Here is a 21090-nt window from a genome sequence, read left to right as displayed (position 1 = left end):
TTTCACTTGGAAAATATTACATATTTTAAGAATTTTAAGTATAAGAAGTGCTACTTAAACAGACCATTAAATAACCACAAATGTCGATTTTCCAAAAATATATTTCATGGTTTGTACAATATTATTGTTTAAAAGGTATGAATGCATTTTTACCTGAAACAACACTTAATCTGTACAAGCGCTTTTTAAAGTCTATATCAAACCTAAAATGATACAATGCATATCCCAATTTATGATACACAAGACCATATAACCTGACCAAGCCAAACATGTGACTACAAGTTCAAACCAAAAGTTCTGAAGATCATCTAATATAAAATATAACAAAAACAGTTTGTTCTCATCCCAAGAGGAAGCAGAGTAGTCCAAAAGTCCTGTATAGCTGGTTAACGAATGGGCCGGTATGGAAAGGCCATGGCAGCAGGATGGAAGGCGTGTGGAGAGAGAGAAGGGTGTGCGGCGTGGGCCGTTAGCGGGCGATGTGGGGACAGCGCTGGGTGTGTGGGGTGCGGTGACAGTACAGGGTGCGGGCTGTGGGGAGAAAGAGTGGAGGGCCGACCCGGGTGGATGTGTGGATACATGTTGGGCTGGAAGGGTCCGCTGTGAGGTGGAGGCTGCACTACTGGACCAGACATCACAAGCTGTAACAGACTGCAACACAAAACAGACTGTTACTACACAATGCTCACAAATGACCAAAAACTGTAGACAGTGATTGACTGATGTGGGTCTCTGAATAATTGATGGGATGTCGATACGTACAGATATATATAATCTACAGTATCATACATCATAAATTATATATATTAGGAATGGTAAGATGAACCGTTTCACATCGGTTGTCATAATACAGTATAACAGGTTTAATAACTTCTTTCTTATAACAAGAAGAACAGAACATTTAAATGCAATAAAGCAATTCCCAAAAAATGTATAAAGTAAATATTTTCACACAGATTAAAGTGCAAAAGAATTATAAAACCAATAGGTCTGACACAGAACAGCATATGTTGTTAGTGCATTAAGGTTAACTAATGAGTTGTTTACTAATACTAATACGTTGTTTCGATTCTCTCAAAAATGGCACCAGCGGAGGAGACGAATTGTTGATTGAAGTTGTTATTTTTGTTTTCTTTGCGCACAAAGTATTCTTGTAGCTTCGTAAAATTGCGGTTGAACCACTGATGTCACATTGACCATTTTTACACGTCCTTACTAGGTTTCTGTGCCTTGATCGTGTTAGGATGCTTGCTATCTATGGAGGGTCAGAGAGCTCTTGGAATTCATCAAAAATATCTAATTTGTGTTCAGAAGATGAACAAAGGTCTTACGGGTTTGGAACGGCATGAGGGTGAGTAATTAGTGACAATTTTCATTTTGGGATGAACTATTCCTTTAAAATGGTCACAAATCATTCAATATCCTTTTAATATTAAAATCTGCATTATCAGGTTTCACGTGAACATTGACTTACTTGTTGTGGGGAAGTCTGGAGCACAAAGTCCGTAGGTCCTCTGAGGGATAAAAGACATGACAGGAAATGACATCACTGAAATGCTGCTCTTTTCAGTTCAAAACCCAAACTAGAAAGGATACAGCAAAACCTACTGGGCATACAGTGTACAACAATAATTACTGTGTTTGCATTATTGTAAGGGGTAGGTGTAGACATTAACAAAACACAGTCTAACAGGTAGAAAAATTTAATTTATTGTTAGCTTTCGGTTTTAGCTGTATCCCTTCTAGCCAAACACGCCATCATGAAGTAAGCATTACTTACCTCTGGCACACAGAAGAGCTCCTGTTGCCATGGCGACCTGAAGAGCTTGTGCCAGCCTATCCAGTGCCAGCTGGATATGATTGGCAGCAGGGAAGGGCGTGAGCTTCTCGCACAGACGGCTGACTTCCTCTACCAGCGTGGCAACAGACTCCACAGGAAGCACAGCTAACCGACCTATCAAATTCTGTTCTGTCAGGTGGACCTGCAGGAGTTCAAATAAAAACATTATATATTCTAATACTTGAATGGAATCCTTAAAGCCTCACAAAGTTGCTAGAAATACAACACCTGCAGCATGAGAAAGACTTGAAGAACACTCAGGTGCAGCTTAGAGTACAGCTCTTCATACGCTGTCCCTTTTTCACTTTCTCCATGGCCATTGGTCAAAGCTGACTTGCGGCCTCTCTGATAGGCTAACGGGGCTTTCACACACCACCGGAGCAGACCCAAAAGAGGCGTGATCTCAAGGCAGCCTAATGGCAGGCTGGAATTGAGGGGTGTGTTGATGAAGGTGAGGAGCAGTAGTCTGGGATCTTCTGTGATCCAACCAACCAGCATCTCCAAGAGTGCAGGGGGCGGAGTCAACTCATCTACAAGCAGCAATATCAAACTTTTTTTTAGTTTATATTACTTAAAATATTTATATAAAATAGTGCAATATTGTATATTAAGAAATTTCTATTAAAACATTACACTTTAATATTATAATAATATTGTATAAATTCAATATTTTAAAATATGCACTATATAATTAAGTAGACAGATATTTATTTATTTTTTTTGTGGCAAAAAGAAACCTAGTACCTGAGGAGAAGTCATAGAGAGCCGTTACTGCAGTGAGGAGCTGACAGCAAAAGCGAGGACTGGCTGAACAGATGTTTTGCAGGGTAGAGATGGCACATGGCACCAGTGTGCAGTAATCATCCATCAGCACCCGAGCCAAACGCACGCACCATGCAGAGTGTGTGCGCTACACACACAAGAAAAAAAAAGTTTCAAAAGCTGTCAGATTTCACAGATTTTAGCTTAGTAATTAAAGCTAATAAAACTTTTTTTTTGTTTGTTTGCATAAAAAGCATATATTAATGACAGTATAACAAACACTACCATGATTTAAAAATACTATACGCTATTTAAAGTACTGAGAAATGTTTGCATTACTGTAATGAAAGTTTACGGGGTTATTAACATGTTCTTGAACGGTGCTGTTATTGTTAATTAAAACTATCACTATTAAAAACCATTAACTGAAATAAAGCTGAAAAAAATATTAGTTGAAAACTTTCTGAAAAAGTTTAAATGTTGCCTGTAATTTAAGTACCAAAACTGAAACCAAAATGAAAAAAAAACTAAACAGGAACTTTTTAAAAAGCACAAAAATACTAAACTAAAACGAATACTGAAAATATAAAAACAAGAGTTAAATGTAAATTGTTAAAATAATACAATTGAAAAAATAAATACTGTAATAGTACTAAACAATACTAACACTGTTCTTGATAGTTTTTGTGAAGCTCACAATAAGCATTCTGATCCAGTTATCTATTAAATTCAGTTAACATGCTCTAGTCTAGAGAAAAAAATAAATTAACAGGCAATTATGAGATCAAATGAAAGTAAACGCATTAATATCACACACCTGTAGCCAGGTGGCTGCACACTCTAGTATTGGCACCCGACACATGGCTATAGCCATTGACACTAGCTTCCCAAGCATGGCCATGCGGCTCTCATCAGCCTTGTTGCCTTGAAGACTGAAGAGTGCGGAGAAAATGATCTGTCGGATTGCATCTTTGCTCTGTTCCTGGAAGTAACTGCACATGATCTCCAGCAGCTGCAGTTCTTGAACGCAGCTCATCCTCTGGGCCAAATACAACACAAAGGTCAAATCAGCACATTAGAATGACTTCTGAAGCATCGTGTGACACTGAAGACTGGAGTGATGATGCTGAAAATTCAGCTTTGCAGGAATGAATCACATTTTAAAATATATTACAGTAGATATAAGTTAAATGGAATGGTATTTACCACCACCCAGGTGCTTCTTTTAGTCAGACCAGACTTGATACTCCTGTTCCTCACCTTAGGCTGGATGTTCCTGTCTTTAGGGACGTGAAAGATGAACTCCTCCACCAGCTCCACCGTGCTCTTCTCTAGTCCAGGCGTGGGGCCGGTGGAGCTCTGCAGAGCGCTGCCCAGTGAGATGTCCAGATGATACAGAACCTCTTTAGCCGCGCTCAGCGGATCACGCCGCAGCAATGCATGCCGGATATCACTCATCTCTGCTGTGGAGGGGAAACTACAACATCAAATACAAGCAAATGAGACATATGAAAGACATTAATCAGTCATTAACATAAAAAAAGAACCTAAATATATCATTGTGTGTATTATTTCTGGACATGCATCATGGTAATACCTTGTTATTTTCGACATGCATCACAGTATACTAGGTTTTTTGAACGTGCATTATGATAATACCACAGATCCTGGACATTTACCATGTTTTTGAGATAATACTAGAGTAAATCATGGTATATTTTTCTTTCCTGGCGTGTATCCCGTGGTCTCACAGTACTATTACTATACTGACACCGTGATATTTTGTTGTAAGGCGTGTCATATCCAAAATTGTGAAAAAGAGAAGCTCTGAATATAATGTATCGGTAGAAAGACTAACTAATTGGATTGTATTAACATACCACTTATCGAATTATGAGTGGGTTGATCGAAAGCTGTCAGTACACACAAATAAGCGATTATTCTCTATGGTGACCCACATTGTCTGAAGCGACGACGTTTACGCACGCGATTGCTGCGTCGCCGATTTCTTTCAATGTTTCCACGGTTCACAATACATACATATTTATACTTACAACCCCCTTACCTGAGTTGATAATTAGACTCGTTACATTAGCTTCTATCAATCTGCAAACGTATATCGCCCATAACTGACAATGTGAAAGTTGTTCGTCTCAAAATAACTACGGAGTCGCGTAAAGGACATTGTAGACACGCTTGCGTGAAGAAAAGCGCTGCTGATGAGCGCCTCCTGCGTACTGGAGAGACTGGACTGAATAGTGCATTTTAAACCGCGTTTGAACCAAGCGTTTTCAGAACAAATGATTCTTGCTTGGATGTTTTTTTGTTTTTTTGTTTTTTATTTAATTCAATGACATTCAGACATTTTAATTGTGATTCTTGAGTCCAAACAACCTTCTTTTTAAAGCCATGATATATTTAAAAAATGATCTAAAAATCGAACAGCTCAAATAATATTACTTCCTGATGCAGTTAATTTAATATTACTATTAAAGTTTTTTCTAATATTTTGATTTTGTTTTTATTTTTATATTTTCTATATTATCATTTTAGCTAAACTTTTGTAATTTTGTTTTGTGTGTGTGTGTGTGTGTGTGTGTGTGTGTGTGTGTGTGTGTGTGTGTGTGTGTGTGTGTGTGTGTGTGTGTGTGTGTGTGTGTTTAAATGCGTCTGTAATATTTATGTACCTGTAGATTATTTCAAGTGGATTTAAACAAATTGTTAAAGTGTTTTTTAATCATTTATTTATTTATTTATTTATTGTCTTTTTTTTATTAGGCTAGGTTTTTTTTTTAACGGCTGTGTCGTTTTTAGTTTTGGTTGTTTTAGCACAGCAAGTTAAACTAAATGAAAATGAGAAATATATATTGTATGTTTATTTCAATAGCTGAAATAAAAATACAAAAGGTCTTAATTGTATTTAAGATAACGTTTACTTCAAGCAACGACTTATTTTTCTTTTTTTTAGTTTTAGTTTTAGTTAACTTTTAGTTAACTTTCTAATAAGTCTAATGGGCCCAATAAGCACCTTTTCATTGAATTTATATATAGTAGTCAGCATTTGAAGTGGACCAAAAAAGTTAATCAGAGTTGTCCTAAGACAAGAACGCATAATGGTTTTAGGTTTTAGGACCACTTTGATGAAAGGTTTTGATCCACTTCAAACGTTGACTAGTTTGAATCAATCAACACTGGGAGGCGCTATTTCATACCTAATTATGAGTATTTTGTAGTCGGACGTAGCGCCACCCCATCGCCTCTCTGACGGGACAGCAGCCTCTCCAGCATCAGTGTGAGCATCATCCAGCTCTCTTCAACTTCACATCCACAACACACGAGCAGCTGTCAGCATGACCATCAACACACTCAGTCAGGATGGAGTGCAGCGACAGCAAATGCCCTGTTTGACTAAGGTGAGTCCCTAAAGTCGATTTTCATTTAGCTCTATTAATCATAAATCTGCTGTAGAACAGATACTGTTGTTTTTGCAAACCAGCCAGAGTATAATAATGCAGTTGTTGCCTGTAAAACACAGTATAGGTACTTTTCCTCACATTATCGAAAATGTGGTAAAGACAAAACTAAAGTTTCTTTACTGTAAATGTTCTGAATTTGCATAGTTGTGTTTGCATTTTCTTAGGCTACTTATATAACAGATTTATATAACTGGAATACTTTATAATCCAACAAATGATCCCACTCTTCCTGTTATGCTTATTGTATTGATGCTTTTGCTGTTTTGTAACATGAAATCACCTTATTAATAAAATGTTATATAATGAGAATGTATGAATTGTTATAATTTTTAACTTAAATAATAAAGGTAATATTTATTTAGGGGTGCGTCCTGTTCTTTTTTTAATCTCTTTATTGTGAATAGCCCGAATAGTTGGCAAATAACAGTCTTTTTATTATTATTCAAGATTAAGGTTTTTATTTATTTGTTTATAGAGGAACTTGTGCCTTTTTATATTGTATTTCTTTATGCTAGTCACAATTTTAATCACATTTTAGCTTCTGTGCAGTTCACAAAATAGTTGTGTGGTGTGATAAATTAATATTTAAAAGTACTAATATTTCACATGTGCCCACATACAGATGGAGCGCATGATTATATCCATGCAGGACCCTGATATGGGCATCAAGTTGCGCAACCAGCGTCTCCTTATTACGGTCATACCACATGCAATGACTGGTGAGTCTCTCTCTCTCTCTCTCTCTCTCTCTCTCTCTCTCTCTCTCTCTCTCTCTCTCTCTTTCTCTCTATGACTGCAGTAAACTTCAAGCTTCACTCACTCTCTCTTGATAATCCCAAATGGACATGACTGTTCCTCGTATTTTCCAGCCTCTGACATGTTATGGCACGATTAGAGAGACAGCTGAGGCACGACTAGAATAGTTTCCCTCTATTACTGTGGAAATAGTCTGCATTTAACAGCAAAGTATCCATGCTTATCTCGGAAAGTCTTGAGGACAGCGAATCAATAGAAGCTTGCGCAGTGAAATTAGACTCCTGTGTGTGCTTTCAGTCTCTGTGCTCATTTTTCTTGCTATTAATTAGGCTAACAGTGCATGTTTTGCGCCTGCACTTGTCTCTCAGAGGACACTGGGCTACGTGTGAATGAACAAATGACTTTCTTCAGCAAATTAAAGATAAATACAAGTCAAAGTCACTTAAAGTAATAGTTTACCCAAAAATTCAAATTTGCTGAAAATGTACATACCCTCAGACCATGCGAGTTGCAAATGAGTTTTTTTCTTCATCAAAACAAATTTGGACAAATTTCACATTACTTCACTTGCTCACCATGGATCCTCTTGTTTGATTTGGTTGAGTTATTATGAGAGTCCAAACAGCTGATAAAAACATCACAATAATCCATAACTAATCCACTCAACTCCAGTCCGTCAGTTACCATCTTGTGCAGCAAAAACCTGTGTGTTTGTGATAAACAAATTCACCATTAAGACATTTTTAACTTCAGATCACTGCTTCCAGGTAGAATAAGTTGTCTCGTCTGAATCAGGAGAGAAATATTCACAGATCATTCACTGCTTACAAGCAAAAACAGTTTAAACACAAATATGTCAGTGGATTTTGATGTGAGAGGACAACAGGAGGAAGCATAATTAAAGATTATGGACTCATATTTTGGCCAGCATGCAGCTTTTCACTTTGCAAGACATTAACTGATGGTCTGGAGTCATGTGGATTACTTGTGAATTGTTGTGATGTTTTTATCAGATGTTTGAACTCTCATTCTATGGCACCCATTCACTGCAGAAGATACATTCTTTTGTCTGACTGTGCTTATGTGGACAATAATATTCTTTGATTTCATACAGGTTTAGACATTGTTGAATGGCTGATTAAGAAGTGTTCTATCTCTGATGAAGGTAGGATATTAATATAACCTATACATATATATTGATTCTTTGTCTTTTGATACATAACATTGGAATTGTACTTGACTGCAGCAATGATGATAATTGTTATTTAGAGTAAAAGAACAAAGAAGTTGTTATCTTTATTAAACTAAAGTGTCAGCAATTGTTTTGTATGGACAAGAACAATTCATATTTTCTTCAGAAAATGTAACAAGCCATTATTTTACTGTGTGCATAAAAGTAATACATTTAAAAGGAATTTTAAAAAAGTGCTCATAAACGGCCTTGTAGCTCCAACATGATTTCAGACTTACTGTGCATGTCTGAGCCTGTGTGTGTAATAATTTCCATGCTATCTGCTGTGGTGTATTTCTTGGAGTTTTCCAGTCACCTGTGTGGGGTTTATAGAAAGTGTTCTCCAGAGACAACATTATTCTCCATGTGCCATCCTGAGGGACTTCAAAACACACACACACAACCACAGGGAGCTAAATTGGATATGAAAGTTGCTTTAAATTAAAGTCAGATTTTATGTAATGCAAGCTGAGTTGTGTGCAAGGTTTTTAATAATAAATGCACAAATGTCACACTCTCAGAGAACAGGCTGCATGGTTCAGAAAAGCCCTAATAAACAAGTAATGCTGCACACAGCTGTGTATGGAATAAACAAGACTCCAGAGAGTTTGGCAGATCTGTGCACTGCAATGAGGGAACACCTTGTGTAGGCAACCACTAGATGAAATGTATGTATTCTCAAATCATTTACTACTATTTTAGTTAAAGGGAAATGAAAAAGTAAAAATTCTGACATTATTTACTCACCCTCATGTCCTTCCAAACCTGTATGAGGTTCTTCCTTATGCTGAACACAACAGAAGATATTTTGAAGAATGTTGGTAACCAAATTGTTGACGGTACCCACAGACTTCCATAGTATGGAAAAAAAAATACTATGGAAGTCAATGGAAGTCAATGGCTACCTTCAACTGTTTGGTTACCAACGTTCTTCAAAATATATATTTTTTCTGCTCAACATAACATAAATAAAACAAAGATTATTTGATGTATGTTGTATGATGTACGAAAATACTATTTCAGTCTTTCTAAATCAAAATTTCATGTTTAACTCAATGTGTTACTTGCCAATTGTATTGTAATTATTTGTAAATAAATTAACTAGCAAATTCTGAGTAAAAAAATATTTTCAAGAATAAATTTAAACCAATTTTCCATGTAAATCCTTGTTTTTTTTTTTTTTTTAGAATTATTTACTTGATTTATAATTATTTTTATTTTTATCAATTTTGTAAAAAAAAATTGTACTTGTGTGGGTGTATATATTTTTTTCTCTTCTTTGTTTAGAGGCATTGCACGTTGGACAACTCTTTGTAAAGTATGGATACATTTACCCTTTAAAAGAGCCAAGAAACCTTATTCTGAAAGCTGACGATTCATCATATCGCTTTCAGGTATTTATATATGCACACACTTACACAATATTTACGTAAAATCCCATGCCATATCAGCAGTTTCTAAATTTCCATTTTCAAAATCAGCACATCTGAATGAATCTTTGTCTTCATCAGACGCCGTATTACTGGATGTCGACACGCTGGCCTGCTTCAGAACTGGACTATGGTAAGATCTAACTTCCCATGGTTCAAAACAAAAAATGATTTACCAAATATTGTGCCAAACCAAAATGCATTTGCTTCAGTACAAAAGAAGATATTTTGCAGCAGGCGCAGAGGGTAAATCTATTATACATGGATTTATTTATATGTGTTTTAGCAATCTATTTGGCCAAGAAGAATATCCGAAAACAAGGAGAACTAATTGAGTATGAAAAGGTATGTAGGTCAAATGCCAGCCACACCATAGAGAAACAAGACTGTACAATGTAGTCACGAAGCCATGAAGCCATCTGTTGTTCATTTCTCAATCTCTGTCTTTGTTAGGAGTGCTATAATGCTTTACATAAACGTATCAACCACACCTGGGACTTTGTTGTGATGCAGGCAAGAGAGCAGCTCAGGTAACTATCCTTTTCCATTACTAAACATGCACACACACACACACACACACACACACACACACACACACACACACACACACACACACACACTTAATGTTCCCTTCAGCCTATTACATTTAGCCCTCTATTGCCTACATTATAAAAACAGCATATAAAAATAATCAGAAAAGCATTTTCTAGCTAAAAAAAGGACAAAATCACTAAAATCAAAATGACATTTTTGAATAATTATAAAACATATAAAACATTTGTAAATCGTTTTAAATCAAGCAAATGCTGAAAATACCACCAATAGGTACAACCATGAAAATAAATATATTATTTCTAAATATTTAAATATTTGTAGTTAAAAGTGTCTATACATTTTCATTGATGTTAAAATACAAGCTGGTTTAAACAACAAAAAACAAATAAACAGTTTTTTATATATATATATATATATATATATATATATATATATATTTATAGACACTTATATATATTATATATGAGGACAATATATATATATAAATACATAATACATGATATATAATATATAATATCATATATATATATATACACTATATATATATATATATATAATATATCTAGAAAAATACATAGAATAATATATATATATATAGCTATAGAATATATATATATATATATAAATAAAATAATAGAATACATATATATATAGAAAAGATATATTTATATATATATATAGTGATATATATATATATATATATATATATATATTATTTTTTTTTTTTTTTTTTTTTTTTTTTTTTTTTTTTACTTTAGCCACTTAAAATCTTAAAGAATCTTAACAAATTGTCCCCTAGCTTTACTTTTATTTTTTGTTTTATTATAGTTAACTTAAAATAAACTGCTACTAAATGATAAAATAAAAGTTAACTGAAATGAAATAAAAATTTATTTCAGTTAGTTGCCAACGCATAAATTCTCATTTTCACTTTACCTTTATGTACTAAAAAAACAACAAAAAATTAAATCAGAAATATAATTAATAAAAACTCTATACACATATTTTCATTTAAATTAAGAAGAAAATGGAAAATATAATTTACACAGTAAACAACAACAAAAATGGCATAAAAAACAGTATAGTGCAGTGGCTGCACTATACTCCTTTGCAATTTCTTCATAGCATGCAAATAATTTATATAGCTCTAAATGTTTTAAACTCAAGTTTTACGCACTATTAAATATTAATCATATTTTTGATGGTTGAAAAAAAAATCTATATAAAATATTTTTCTGATGGTTGTTGTCTAGAGTTTCTTTACATCTGTGCATTGGCCTTAGTATGTTCATATTCTTGTATTTAAGGGCATCAAAACAGCGTCGAAAAGGGGATCGTATCGTGCTGGAGTGTCAGGAACAAGCTTACTGGCTAGTGAACAGACCTCCTGTAAGTCCCGAACACTATAAACTCACAACGCTAACAAAAAATACCATAGCAATGCTTACACCATGGTATTCTTTGAAGTACATTGGAGTACCATGGTAGTGCCATCAGAGTTGCCGTCTTTGTCTGTTCATGAATTAAATAAATAGAAAAGTAACATACTGCATATCACCTTTCAGAAATGTGATATAGAAATTCAAAGCATGTCAAATGCATTAGCCAGTGTATGATGCTTAAGCAGCCACAGCATCTGTGCCCATCTGGCACGTGCCTTCATATCTCTATCCAGCTTCTTCTTATGAAATATTCAGCCAGTCAGTTAAAAGCACTGCAAAGCAGAGGAAAAAGGGGGAAGGGGACAGAGCAAGAGGAGAACAGGAGAAAGGGAGGGTAGATTCTGGCAGAAGAAAAGGAGAAATAGAGTGGAACACATTGGTGCCTTTAAAACACACTCACACATGAGTGCAAAGGATATATATGGATTGCTTAACATGAGCTTAAGTGTCTTGATGGATGAAATAATAGCATAGTGAACTGGAAGTTTGTGTAGCATAGTGAACCGTGTGTGTGTGTGTGTGTGTGTTTGTGTGTGTTAGTGAACCGTGTGTGTGTGTGTGTGTGTGTGTGTGCTGGTATATCTCTAATGCTTCCATCTTTTGGCATAGCGCTTAAGAGGATATTCTATTACTAAGTGACTATGTGTGTTTTAGTGTATGTGCGGCTGTGTGTGTGTGTCTGTGTGTGTGTGTGTGAGACTGGCCACTAGTATACTGTGTGTGTGTGTGTTTGTGTGTGTGTGTGTGTGTGTGTGTGTGTGTTATGTTACTACTGCACTCCTGCAAAGGCCATTTTAATGAGGAATCCAGCTGATGATTTAATCTGGGGTGGATTTAGAGACCATTTCATTCCTATATTGTCACTGTGTGTGTGTGTGTGTGTGTGTGTGTGTGTGTGTGTGTGTGTGTGTGTGTGTGTGGTGTTGTGCTTGTGTGTGTGTGTGTGTGGACATTACTGGGTGTGTGGTGTGTGTGTGTGTGTGTTGTGTGTGTGTGCGTATTTTTGTGTGGTGTGTGTGTGTGTGTGTGTGTGTGTGTGTGTGTGTGTGTGTGTGTGGTGTTCTGCTTCTGTGAAAATGTTCCAGACATTACTGGGATTTGGGTTAGTTTGAAAGCCTGTAAAAACAATGGTGAATTTTTTTTTCTATTGTATTTATTGTGAATGTAGTATATATCTTCTATGATGAACATGTTTTGAATTTTATGAATTTCCATTAAAAATATATATTATTTTTTTTTTTTTGATTTAAAATTAAAATTATAAGTTTGTGTTTTGTGGTGGGGATCAAAATTGTTAAGTTTTTGGGTTTTATGTATTTAAATTTATAATATATATTAATAATTTCTTGTAAAACGCATTCCAATAATCTTTAAAACTTCAAAAAGTCGTTTTTTACAGTGGTATAGGAAGTCATTTTATTGTTATGTGATGATACTATAAAACAGGACGTGATATCACAGAAAGGAGGACCTCTTTAAAGCCCAGCAAGTGGCAGGGTTAGTTTGGAGGAGGTCTTTATATCACAGAAAGTGGGACCTCTTTAAAGTCCAGCAAGTGGCAGGGTTAGTTGAAAGAAATATATGATTAAAAAAATTCTGATATGAAAAATATATTTGAAAATAAAGATTAAGATGTTTATGCTAACATACTCCAGGTTTTAAAAATATTTTATTATTATTATTTATTTATGTTACAGCAATTGATATTACGAGTAAAAGCTTTTGTGAAATGGTATACAATTCAAAAGATACCAACATGAATACAGAGATCACATTTCTAAGGGCTTGGCACATATGTGTTTGATCGTAAACATCTTTATTTTGTCATTGATCCATACATCTCTTTGTGAACACATTTTCAGCCCGGTACGCAGGACAGTATAGATCATGGACCGGAACGAAGAACCACGAACACACGAGTGCAGCTGGTCAGTAAACTGACCATCACAACACAACTAACCACATGCACAACAACACATAATCCACATACACACACAGCACGTTTCAAAAATATATGAACAAACATTCACAGCAGAATCTCTCATGTTCAAGCATCATCTATAGCTTTTTTCTCTTTATTTCTGTTTTTGTTTATCATGCATCCTTGTTCAAGTAAGTAATCTCTAAAACACTGCCTCATTTCCTGCTGTCATTTCATTCCATTGCAAGATCAGATAGTTCAGCCATTTAGTTTAGTTTTAATAGCAACTTTTTTTAAGAAAGCTGATATATTTTGATGATATTTTGTCATTGTAAATTTCAGAAAAAATGCAGAATTCTACAAAAAAGAGGTGAGTAATTTGAACGGCAGGTGTTTAACCGATTTAAAACAGTGGTGGCCAAAATTATTGGAACACTAGTATTTTTACCAGCTAAAAAATGGTTTTAAGTCAGTTATTTCTATCTTTTGCTGTAGTGTGTCAGTAGGAAATATCAGTTTACATTAATTTTGGCATTAATTGTAATAATCCAGTGAGATTTTTGTTTGCACAAGGACTCTGACAACAGAGACAACATATGTATGTGTATATATATATATATATATATATATATATATATTTACATGCATATGACTGCTGAAAATTCAAATGAATAAATCACATTCGTAAATATATTCAAATAGAAAACTAGTTTTCTATTGTGACCATATTTCACTGTTTTTAGTGGATTTTTTTGATCAAATAAATGTATCCTTGGTGACTAAAAGAGACATGTTACAAAAAAAATATTATTATTTTTTACCAAAAAATAGAGAAAAGCATTCAAACTAAATTATTCCAATATCTGTAATAATAATATTTCTTTGCAAAAAATGTTTATACATCTTTCTATACTTATACAGCACATACTGTGCTGTGAAATATAACCAAATTTTCTTCCTGTCATGCTTGTTTTTGTGTTTTTATGGTAAACGACTTTAGATTGAACATAACAGGATAAGCCTGGCGAGGAATCGTGTAAAGTCCTCCATTTGCCTTGAGAGGTACTGTGTGTGTGTGTGTGTGTGTGTGTGTGTGTGTGTGTGTGTGTGTGTGTGTCTGTGTGTGAGAGAGAGAGTGTATACTCTGCCGAAGTCTAAGACTCCAGGCTAGAGCTAATGGACTGTCCTTAAAGTATCTTTTAAAAAGAACTCTTACCATAACCATTTGTGATGGCCTTACATGTCTGTGTGTGTGTGTGTGCGCAGTTACGTTAAGTACTGTGAGCAGTACCAGCCCCATGACCCCATAATGCAAGGATGTCTTCCCAGCAACCCCTGGATCACAGATGATATCATGTTTTGGAACATGAACTCTGAAACGTGAGTCACATGATCACACATGAATAACCATTTAAAACTGAGGTACAAGTTCTTGTCTGAAGGTCAGTAATTGCTCTGTACATCTATGTTTTCCTGGAATAGAGTTGCTTTGCCGACTAAACTGCGTGTGGAGCGCTGGAGCTTTAGCTTCATGGAGCTGCTCAACGACCAAATGGGAAGAAAAGAGTTTCTCACGTATTTGGAGAAAGAATTCAGCGGTACACACACACAAATTAACAAAAGTATTCATAAGCCTTACAAACAGTAGTGTGGGTACCATAGTATAGTTATAGCACCAGATAGTAGTAACATAGTACATACACATATAGTGTACTGAAGTACTGAATAAATATACACAGATAACTGGTTTGACCAATACTTAATCAGTTAATAAATGGCGCCATCTGGTTGGGATGTATAGAATTACACCCAACAATGCTAACAACTGTGTTTACAGCTAATGTTTGCAATTATAATATTTGACTTTTACATAACAGCCACTCATGCTTACAATACAGTTCAAAAGTTGAGCATAAGAAGTCTCTTATGCTCTCTCATGCTGCAATTATTTGATCAAAAATACAGTAAAATCAGCAATATTGTGAAATATTTTTACCATTTAAAATCACTTGTTTTCTATTTGAATATATGTTAAAATGTAATTTATTTCTGCGATGCAAAGCTGAATTTTCAACATCATTACTCCAGTCTTCAGGTACACATCTTTTGTAACATTTTAAACATCTTACATTACAAATCAAAACAAAGCATAATTGTGCAAAATCTTAGATTACAAAAGACTTATTTTTAATTTTAGTTACATTACTTTAAGCAGCTTTGGCCAAGTGTTAATTATAATAAATATACAGGTTAATTCAAATCTTTGTAGCTGACTGACCATCTTTGGATGGTGATGGATAATTTAGTTCTAGTATTTTGTTGTTTGGTTGGTGTTTTTTGATTTTGTTGTATTATTTGGTTCTTGTATAAGAAATTTTTTGGTAAGGTTGTTTGTTGGTTTTGTTTATTTGGTATTTTAAATGTTACTGTGGTATTTTTGCAATATATATATATTTTTTTGTTTGTTTGTTTGAATCCCTCTTTATATAAACATCTTTTATTTTAACCCAGTTCTAAAGAGCATCCCAAAACTGTTGTTCCCTTCTGTACTTTCAGAGCTTTAATAGATTCCATTTTTATCCTGCTGCACACTCTGTATATATGAATAATGTAACAACTTTTCATGTTTCTCTCTCCCCCGTTCTCTTTCTCATCCCTTCCTTCTCATCATCTTCTTTTGTCCCCTTTTCTGGGTGCTACTCTCTTGTTCCCCTTCTTGGTTTCTCTCGTGTTATCAGCGGAGAACTTGTGTTTCTGGCAGGCCTGTGAAGACGTTCGTCACGGCGAGACTGCAAAAATTCCAGAGAAAGTGGATGAGGTTTACAAGTATGACCTTAATATTTTATCCATGCAACAATTTTAAAGACACTTAAGGTTACAATATATTTATATTTTAAATATGATGTTCTTTTGAACTTTCTATTCATCATTCATGTACCATGGTTTCCCAAAAATATTAGCTTTGCCATAACAAAAATAAATCTATATATACACTAAATCAGTAAGTATGTACTATACTGTATATACTTAATCAGTGTGCCATATGAATGAAAGTCCTGTGATTATTTTGTTGAACTTTGTAACTGAATTCCATTATAATCTATCAGGCAGTTCCTGGCTCCTGGTGCAAGTCGCTGGGTGAATATTGACAGCAAGACCATGGAAAAGACCCTGGAAGGACTCAAGCGTCCTCATCGTTTTGTCTTGGATGATGCTCAAATGCACATTTACTTCCTCATGAAAAAGGTATAATGTTCAGCTCTTTGATCAAATGCAGAATGTGGACAAATATATAGTTATTGTTGATGATATTTTTGAAAGAAGTCTCTTATGCACCTGAAGGCTACATACAGTAAATACAGTAATATTGTGAAATATTATTACAATTTAGAATAACTCTATAATAGTTTTGTATTTTAAAGTAGTTTATTCCTGTGATCAAAGCTGAATTTTCAGCATCATTACTGCAGTCTTCAGTGTCACATGATCCTTCATAAATCATTCTAATATGCTGATTTAGTGCTCAAGAAACATTTCCTATTATTATCAGTGTTAAAAACAGTTGTTCTGCTTAATATTTTTGGGGAAATCATGAAATATTCTTTAAATAGAAAGTTAAAACAACAGCGTTTAGTTAAAATAATTTTTTTTGGAATTATGTAAAAAAAAAAAAGAACAATGATGTCACTTTTGATCAGTTTAATGCATCCTTACTGAATAAAACCATTGATTTCTTTTTTTTTTTTTTAATCATAATGACCCCCAACTTTTAAACTGAAGAAGTGAAGACTTTCAAGTGATTGATAGGGTGTAAATAAATATGGGTCAGATGATGTTAATACTGTAAACAAAGCCTTTGTGATGTGAAAAGATGCTAAAAGGATTTGAATATTCTTGCCAAAGTTCAATAAATGTCGTTTGTGTTTCTTTGTAGGATTCGTACCCTCGTTATCTCAAATCTGAACTCTACAAGAACTTATTAGCCAGAGCCATAGTACCACAGGAGACCAAGAAAAGGTAAAAGCCTAAGACAGATACAACCCCTTTTGCTCAGTGTGCAGAGGAAGAGATGTCTTATCAATGTTCGTCTGTGTGTATGTCCAGTGTTTTCCCGTTCATGCGTCGTCAGCGTCACTCCAGCCCCTCGCCTGCCCTCGCCACCCAAACCGCAGAGGATGATGGGAAGGCAAAGTACTCTAACTCTAATTCCGGAACAGCATCCCGGCTTTAAACATGCACACAATATTTACTGCTTTTTATTTTTATTTTGTGCTATTATGTTACCTAACACAGTTGTAAGTGGCATCTCCATTGCTTCTTGTTGTGCTCTACAAAACAGATGTTATAACTAAAGGTCATTATATAATAAGAATTCTTGATTCCTCTGTTCACATTTCTCTATATGTAGAAATACAGCTTATCATGCATTTCAAAGACACTCTTTATGATGTAGCAATAATGTTGTATGAGATCAGATATATTACCAACTTTCAACTGTTCAACGAATGTGTTTTCTTCAGTGTTTTAAGTGTAACTTGCCTTTTTCACACACTTGTCTTGTCTTTAATGTATTTATTTGATATAAAGTTTTTCCTTCCAGCTATAAATGTACTATTGTCACAGTTTATTGACATATATTAACATCATATATTATAAATAACAGTGCTTCAGTAAATACTTGAATGGACAGGATGGGACAGAGTACATCTGTCTAAGAACATCTAAGAAGCCAGTTTTAAATAATCATTGAATTATTTATTTCTCCATTTATTGGCATATAGATTACAAATCATTTTCAGAAAAAAAGGAAACAGAAATCAAGAGCACAAATAAAAAATGACTAAAAACAAGAATAAAGGAACTTAAAGAATTAACCATAATCTCTGTGACTGCACTGCCTCATTCTCAACCACAAACACAAGTGCATATTTGTGCTATTTACAAGGCCTATGGACACAAAGAAAAACAAGGATTGTCACGATAAACAATATTAAATTAAAGCTAAATCCCATAAGAAAGAAGAAAAGGTTTTGGGATTCACAGATTTACAAATGAAACTATTATATCTTAGTTTAGCTCTTTTCAATATCAATTCCAATACAAAATGAATATAAAACATTGTAAAACATCTGTAAAATATTCCAACCCTAACCTCTGGAAAAACAAGAGATGAATCACGTTAAATGGAAAACGGGGACACTGATTTACATACATACGATCTTTAAAGGACAGCTGCTATGTAAATTTAAATCTTAAAAGAACGTCCACAGATGCCTCTTCAAGTTTAAACTGGCCTGAGGGTTCAGAAGTACAACATTATGCATATCAATGTAAAGCCTTGACCAATACAGAAGTTCATCTTAAATACATCAGGTCACCATACGTCAGATACCCATTACAAACACACACCTTCAACCTAGTAAGGAGCCAATCATACTGGCATACAAGCATAATTTCACATACTGGCTCAAGCAAAAGCAATTTTAAGCGAGTTTAAGAAGTTCCTCCCCTCGGAAACGGAAGAACAACATCTCAAGAAAAACTCCAAGGCTTTTAGGGAGGAAGAAGGGAGGTCATTTCTTGTACATTCCTGACAGTGGTATAAATAATAGTGTAAAACAATTCTGACTATTAATCGAGGAACTATTGCACCTGTTCTCCAGTGTAAGCAGACAATAGTTCAGAGACACAGACAACGGTCCTCTCTGGTAATGAAAATGCCCAACACAATCCTCAACGTCATAAGTAGGTCCAGACAGAATCTGCAATTTCTTTATTTTCTGTGCTGATTTTGAAAGAAAATTTACAGAATTCTGTGAGAAGTATTTAATTAGAGTTATATGTGTTATTTTAAAAAAAAAAAAAATTCTGCAGAAATAATCCCAGTTCTGTGGGTGCAGATTCAATGAAGTGCTATAAAAATCAACTGACAAAAGTGCTGAATAAACCTAGAAATCAGTAGTGTTTTTCTCAAAAGAGATAAAAAATGTGACATTTGTCCACAAAGAACATGACAAATGCAGTGTAATTAACTGATAACTTGAACTCACAAAAGTGCTTCATGGAGTAAACTGGATCAAATGACTAACTAAGTTGCCTTTTGTTTGTTTTGGTTCTTAAATTATTGGCATTGCTGTTGTTCTCTGTGAAATCACTCATTTGAAAAGTTAAAAAGTGTAAAAGTATCCTGTTTAAAGGAATAGTTCATTCAAAAATGCAAATTATGGCATTATTTACTCACCCTCATGTCATTCAAACCTGTGAGCAGTTTTTATGTTTTCCCATGAAACACAAAAGGAGAAGTTTTCATTCATCAAAAAGCACCATAAATGTAGTATTAAAGCCTTCTGAAGTCATACAATAGCTTTGTGTAGGAAAAAAAAAAGTTTGTTATTCACTGTTAATATTCACTTGATTGATGTGGTCACTATGAATTGTCAATAATCTCCTGTTTTGTTCCATTGATTTGGTTTATATGTTTAGAATGACAGTAAAAATTACATTTTTGGGTAAACTATTCCTTTAAGTAGTTATTAGTGTGTGTACAGTCGCACTGGCGACTGCAGAGGAGAATCTTTCAGATAAAGCTTTACGTGTTTCTTAAAGCTAGCCACTAATGTTTGTAAAACTTTTAAAATGCACAGTTTGTGCAAATATCCATAGCAGTGTATTTAGGTGACGGTGTAAAGCTCTACTTTCTCATTTTTACATCTCCTGTAGCTACAGATTTTGTTGGTCCAGCCCCAGGGGGGAATGTGTTTTTCGCGGGGTGGTAAGAGGAAGACAACGCTCGTGGCCACCATGACATGCCATATGGAATGAGTGTAGTAGTAGTTGCTGTCAGTCTGAGCGAAGACGTACACACACACACCAATCAATGCAGATATGATGCCTGGAAGCAGGAACAACACCCAGCGGCGCCACAACGGAGGGTAGCATTGATGCCGTTTCACTCCTCGATAAATCTGTCAGGTAACACAAGTGAACAGGACAGGAAATATTGATTAAAATTTTTAATTGAATTAATTGCAAAATAAATTTGACTGTGAAAATACCCACATTTAGATTATTTAAAGCAAGGGTGCCCAAACTCAGTCCTGGAGGGCCAGTGTCCTGCAGAGTTTAGCTCCAACCTTGATTAGACACACCTGAACCAGCTAATCAAGCTCTTATTAGTCATACTAGAAAGTTCCAGGCAGGTGTGTTGAAGCAAGTTGAAGGTAAACTCTGCAGGACACTGGCGCTCCAGGACCGAGTTTGGGAACCCCTGATTTAAAGCTTTTTTTGTGTGTTAAACAAATTGTAGCTTTAGAAAGAAATATTTTATTTGATTCAACAGAAAATTTAATACACAAACATTTAGACTGCAACGGCTGCAACGTAAACTATGGAACATAAAAGAAGATAATTTGAGATACATCTCAGTATTTTTTGTTCATACAATGAAAGTCATTGGTAACCAAAACAGCTTTATACCAAGCTTTATATGTTCCACAAAAGAAAGGTTTGAAACGACATATACTGTAAATCTAAAGAAGAAACTAAATCTGCCAGCAGGTGGTGGCAGTAAATTTGTTTTTGAGTGTTTTTTTGAGTCGTTTATTTATTATGTTTGTTTAATTATGTGATTAAGTAATAGGGTGGCTTTATGAATGGGCCTTTGAATCATTGATTCAC

The 21090-nt window shown here is 34.6% G+C and overlaps 3 protein-coding genes across 10 annotated transcripts in view; 1 reads left to right on the top strand and 2 right to left on the bottom strand.

The window, feature by feature from the left end:
* Window positions 1-83: 83 nt before the first annotated feature.
* Window positions 84-4825, bottom strand: cunh7orf26 (chromosome unknown C7orf26 homolog). 6 transcript variants are annotated; one of them, XM_019074467.2, is made up of 8 exons: window positions 4668-4825; window positions 3809-4065; window positions 3420-3641; window positions 2585-2750; window positions 2069-2370; window positions 1781-1982; window positions 1475-1514; window positions 84-651 (listed from the first exon to the last, which is right to left on the bottom strand). In XM_019074467.2, the coding sequence occupies exons 2-8, from the start codon at window positions 4058-4060 to the stop codon at window positions 387-389; spliced, it is 1449 nt and encodes a 482-aa protein (XP_018930012.1). In that variant the 5' UTR covers window positions 4061-4065; window positions 4668-4825; the 3' UTR covers window positions 84-386. The 6 variants fall into 6 exon arrangements, with proteins under 6 accessions (XP_018930012.1, XP_018930011.1, XP_018930015.1 ...); XM_019074466.2 differs by having other exon boundaries at window positions 3809-4079; window positions 4668-4821; XM_019074470.2 differs by having other exon boundaries at window positions 3863-4079; window positions 4668-4820.
* A 1054-nt stretch (window positions 4826-5879) lies between these two features.
* Window positions 5880-18020, top strand: rgs11 (regulator of G protein signaling 11). Of its 3 annotated transcripts, XM_042716898.1 has the most exons (17): window positions 5880-6015; window positions 6701-6797; window positions 7949-7999; window positions 9353-9459; window positions 9577-9628; window positions 9782-9840; window positions 9949-10025; window positions 11358-11439; window positions 13355-13420; window positions 13760-13783; window positions 14414-14475; window positions 14680-14793; window positions 14896-15011; window positions 16152-16239; window positions 16521-16659; window positions 17348-17430; window positions 17518-18020. In XM_042716898.1, the coding sequence occupies exons 1-17, from the start codon at window positions 5953-5955 to the stop codon at window positions 17642-17644; spliced, it is 1407 nt and encodes a 468-aa protein (XP_042572832.1). In that variant the 5' UTR covers window positions 5880-5952; the 3' UTR covers window positions 17645-18020. The 3 variants fall into 3 exon arrangements, 2 of the variants coding, with proteins under 2 accessions (XP_042572832.1, XP_042572833.1); XR_006153745.1 differs by lacking the exon at window positions 17518-18020 and having other exon boundaries at window positions 16152-16231; XM_042716899.1 differs by lacking the exons at window positions 5880-6015; window positions 6701-6797; window positions 7949-7999 and adding an exon at window positions 8019-8733.
* A 110-nt stretch (window positions 18021-18130) lies between these two features.
* pgap6 (post-glycosylphosphatidylinositol attachment to proteins 6) overlaps window positions 18131-21090 on the bottom strand; it is a 10654-nt gene continuing 7694 nt past the window's right edge. The window contains exon 13 of the mRNA XM_042716897.1: window positions 18131-20378. Within this exon, the coding sequence (XP_042572831.1) occupies window positions 20085-20378 (294 nt within the window). The 3' untranslated portion in view covers window positions 18131-20084. The remainder of the gene's footprint in view (window positions 20379-21090) is intronic.

Source organism: Cyprinus carpio, chromosome B1 (assembly GCF_018340385.1).
Source record: "Cyprinus carpio isolate SPL01 chromosome B1, ASM1834038v1, whole genome shotgun sequence".
NCBI lineage: Eukaryota > Metazoa > Chordata > Actinopteri > Cypriniformes > Cyprinidae > Cyprinus > Cyprinus carpio.
The sequence above is the reverse complement of the archived record's forward strand: the minus strand, read 5'-3'. Positions and strand labels throughout refer to the sequence as shown.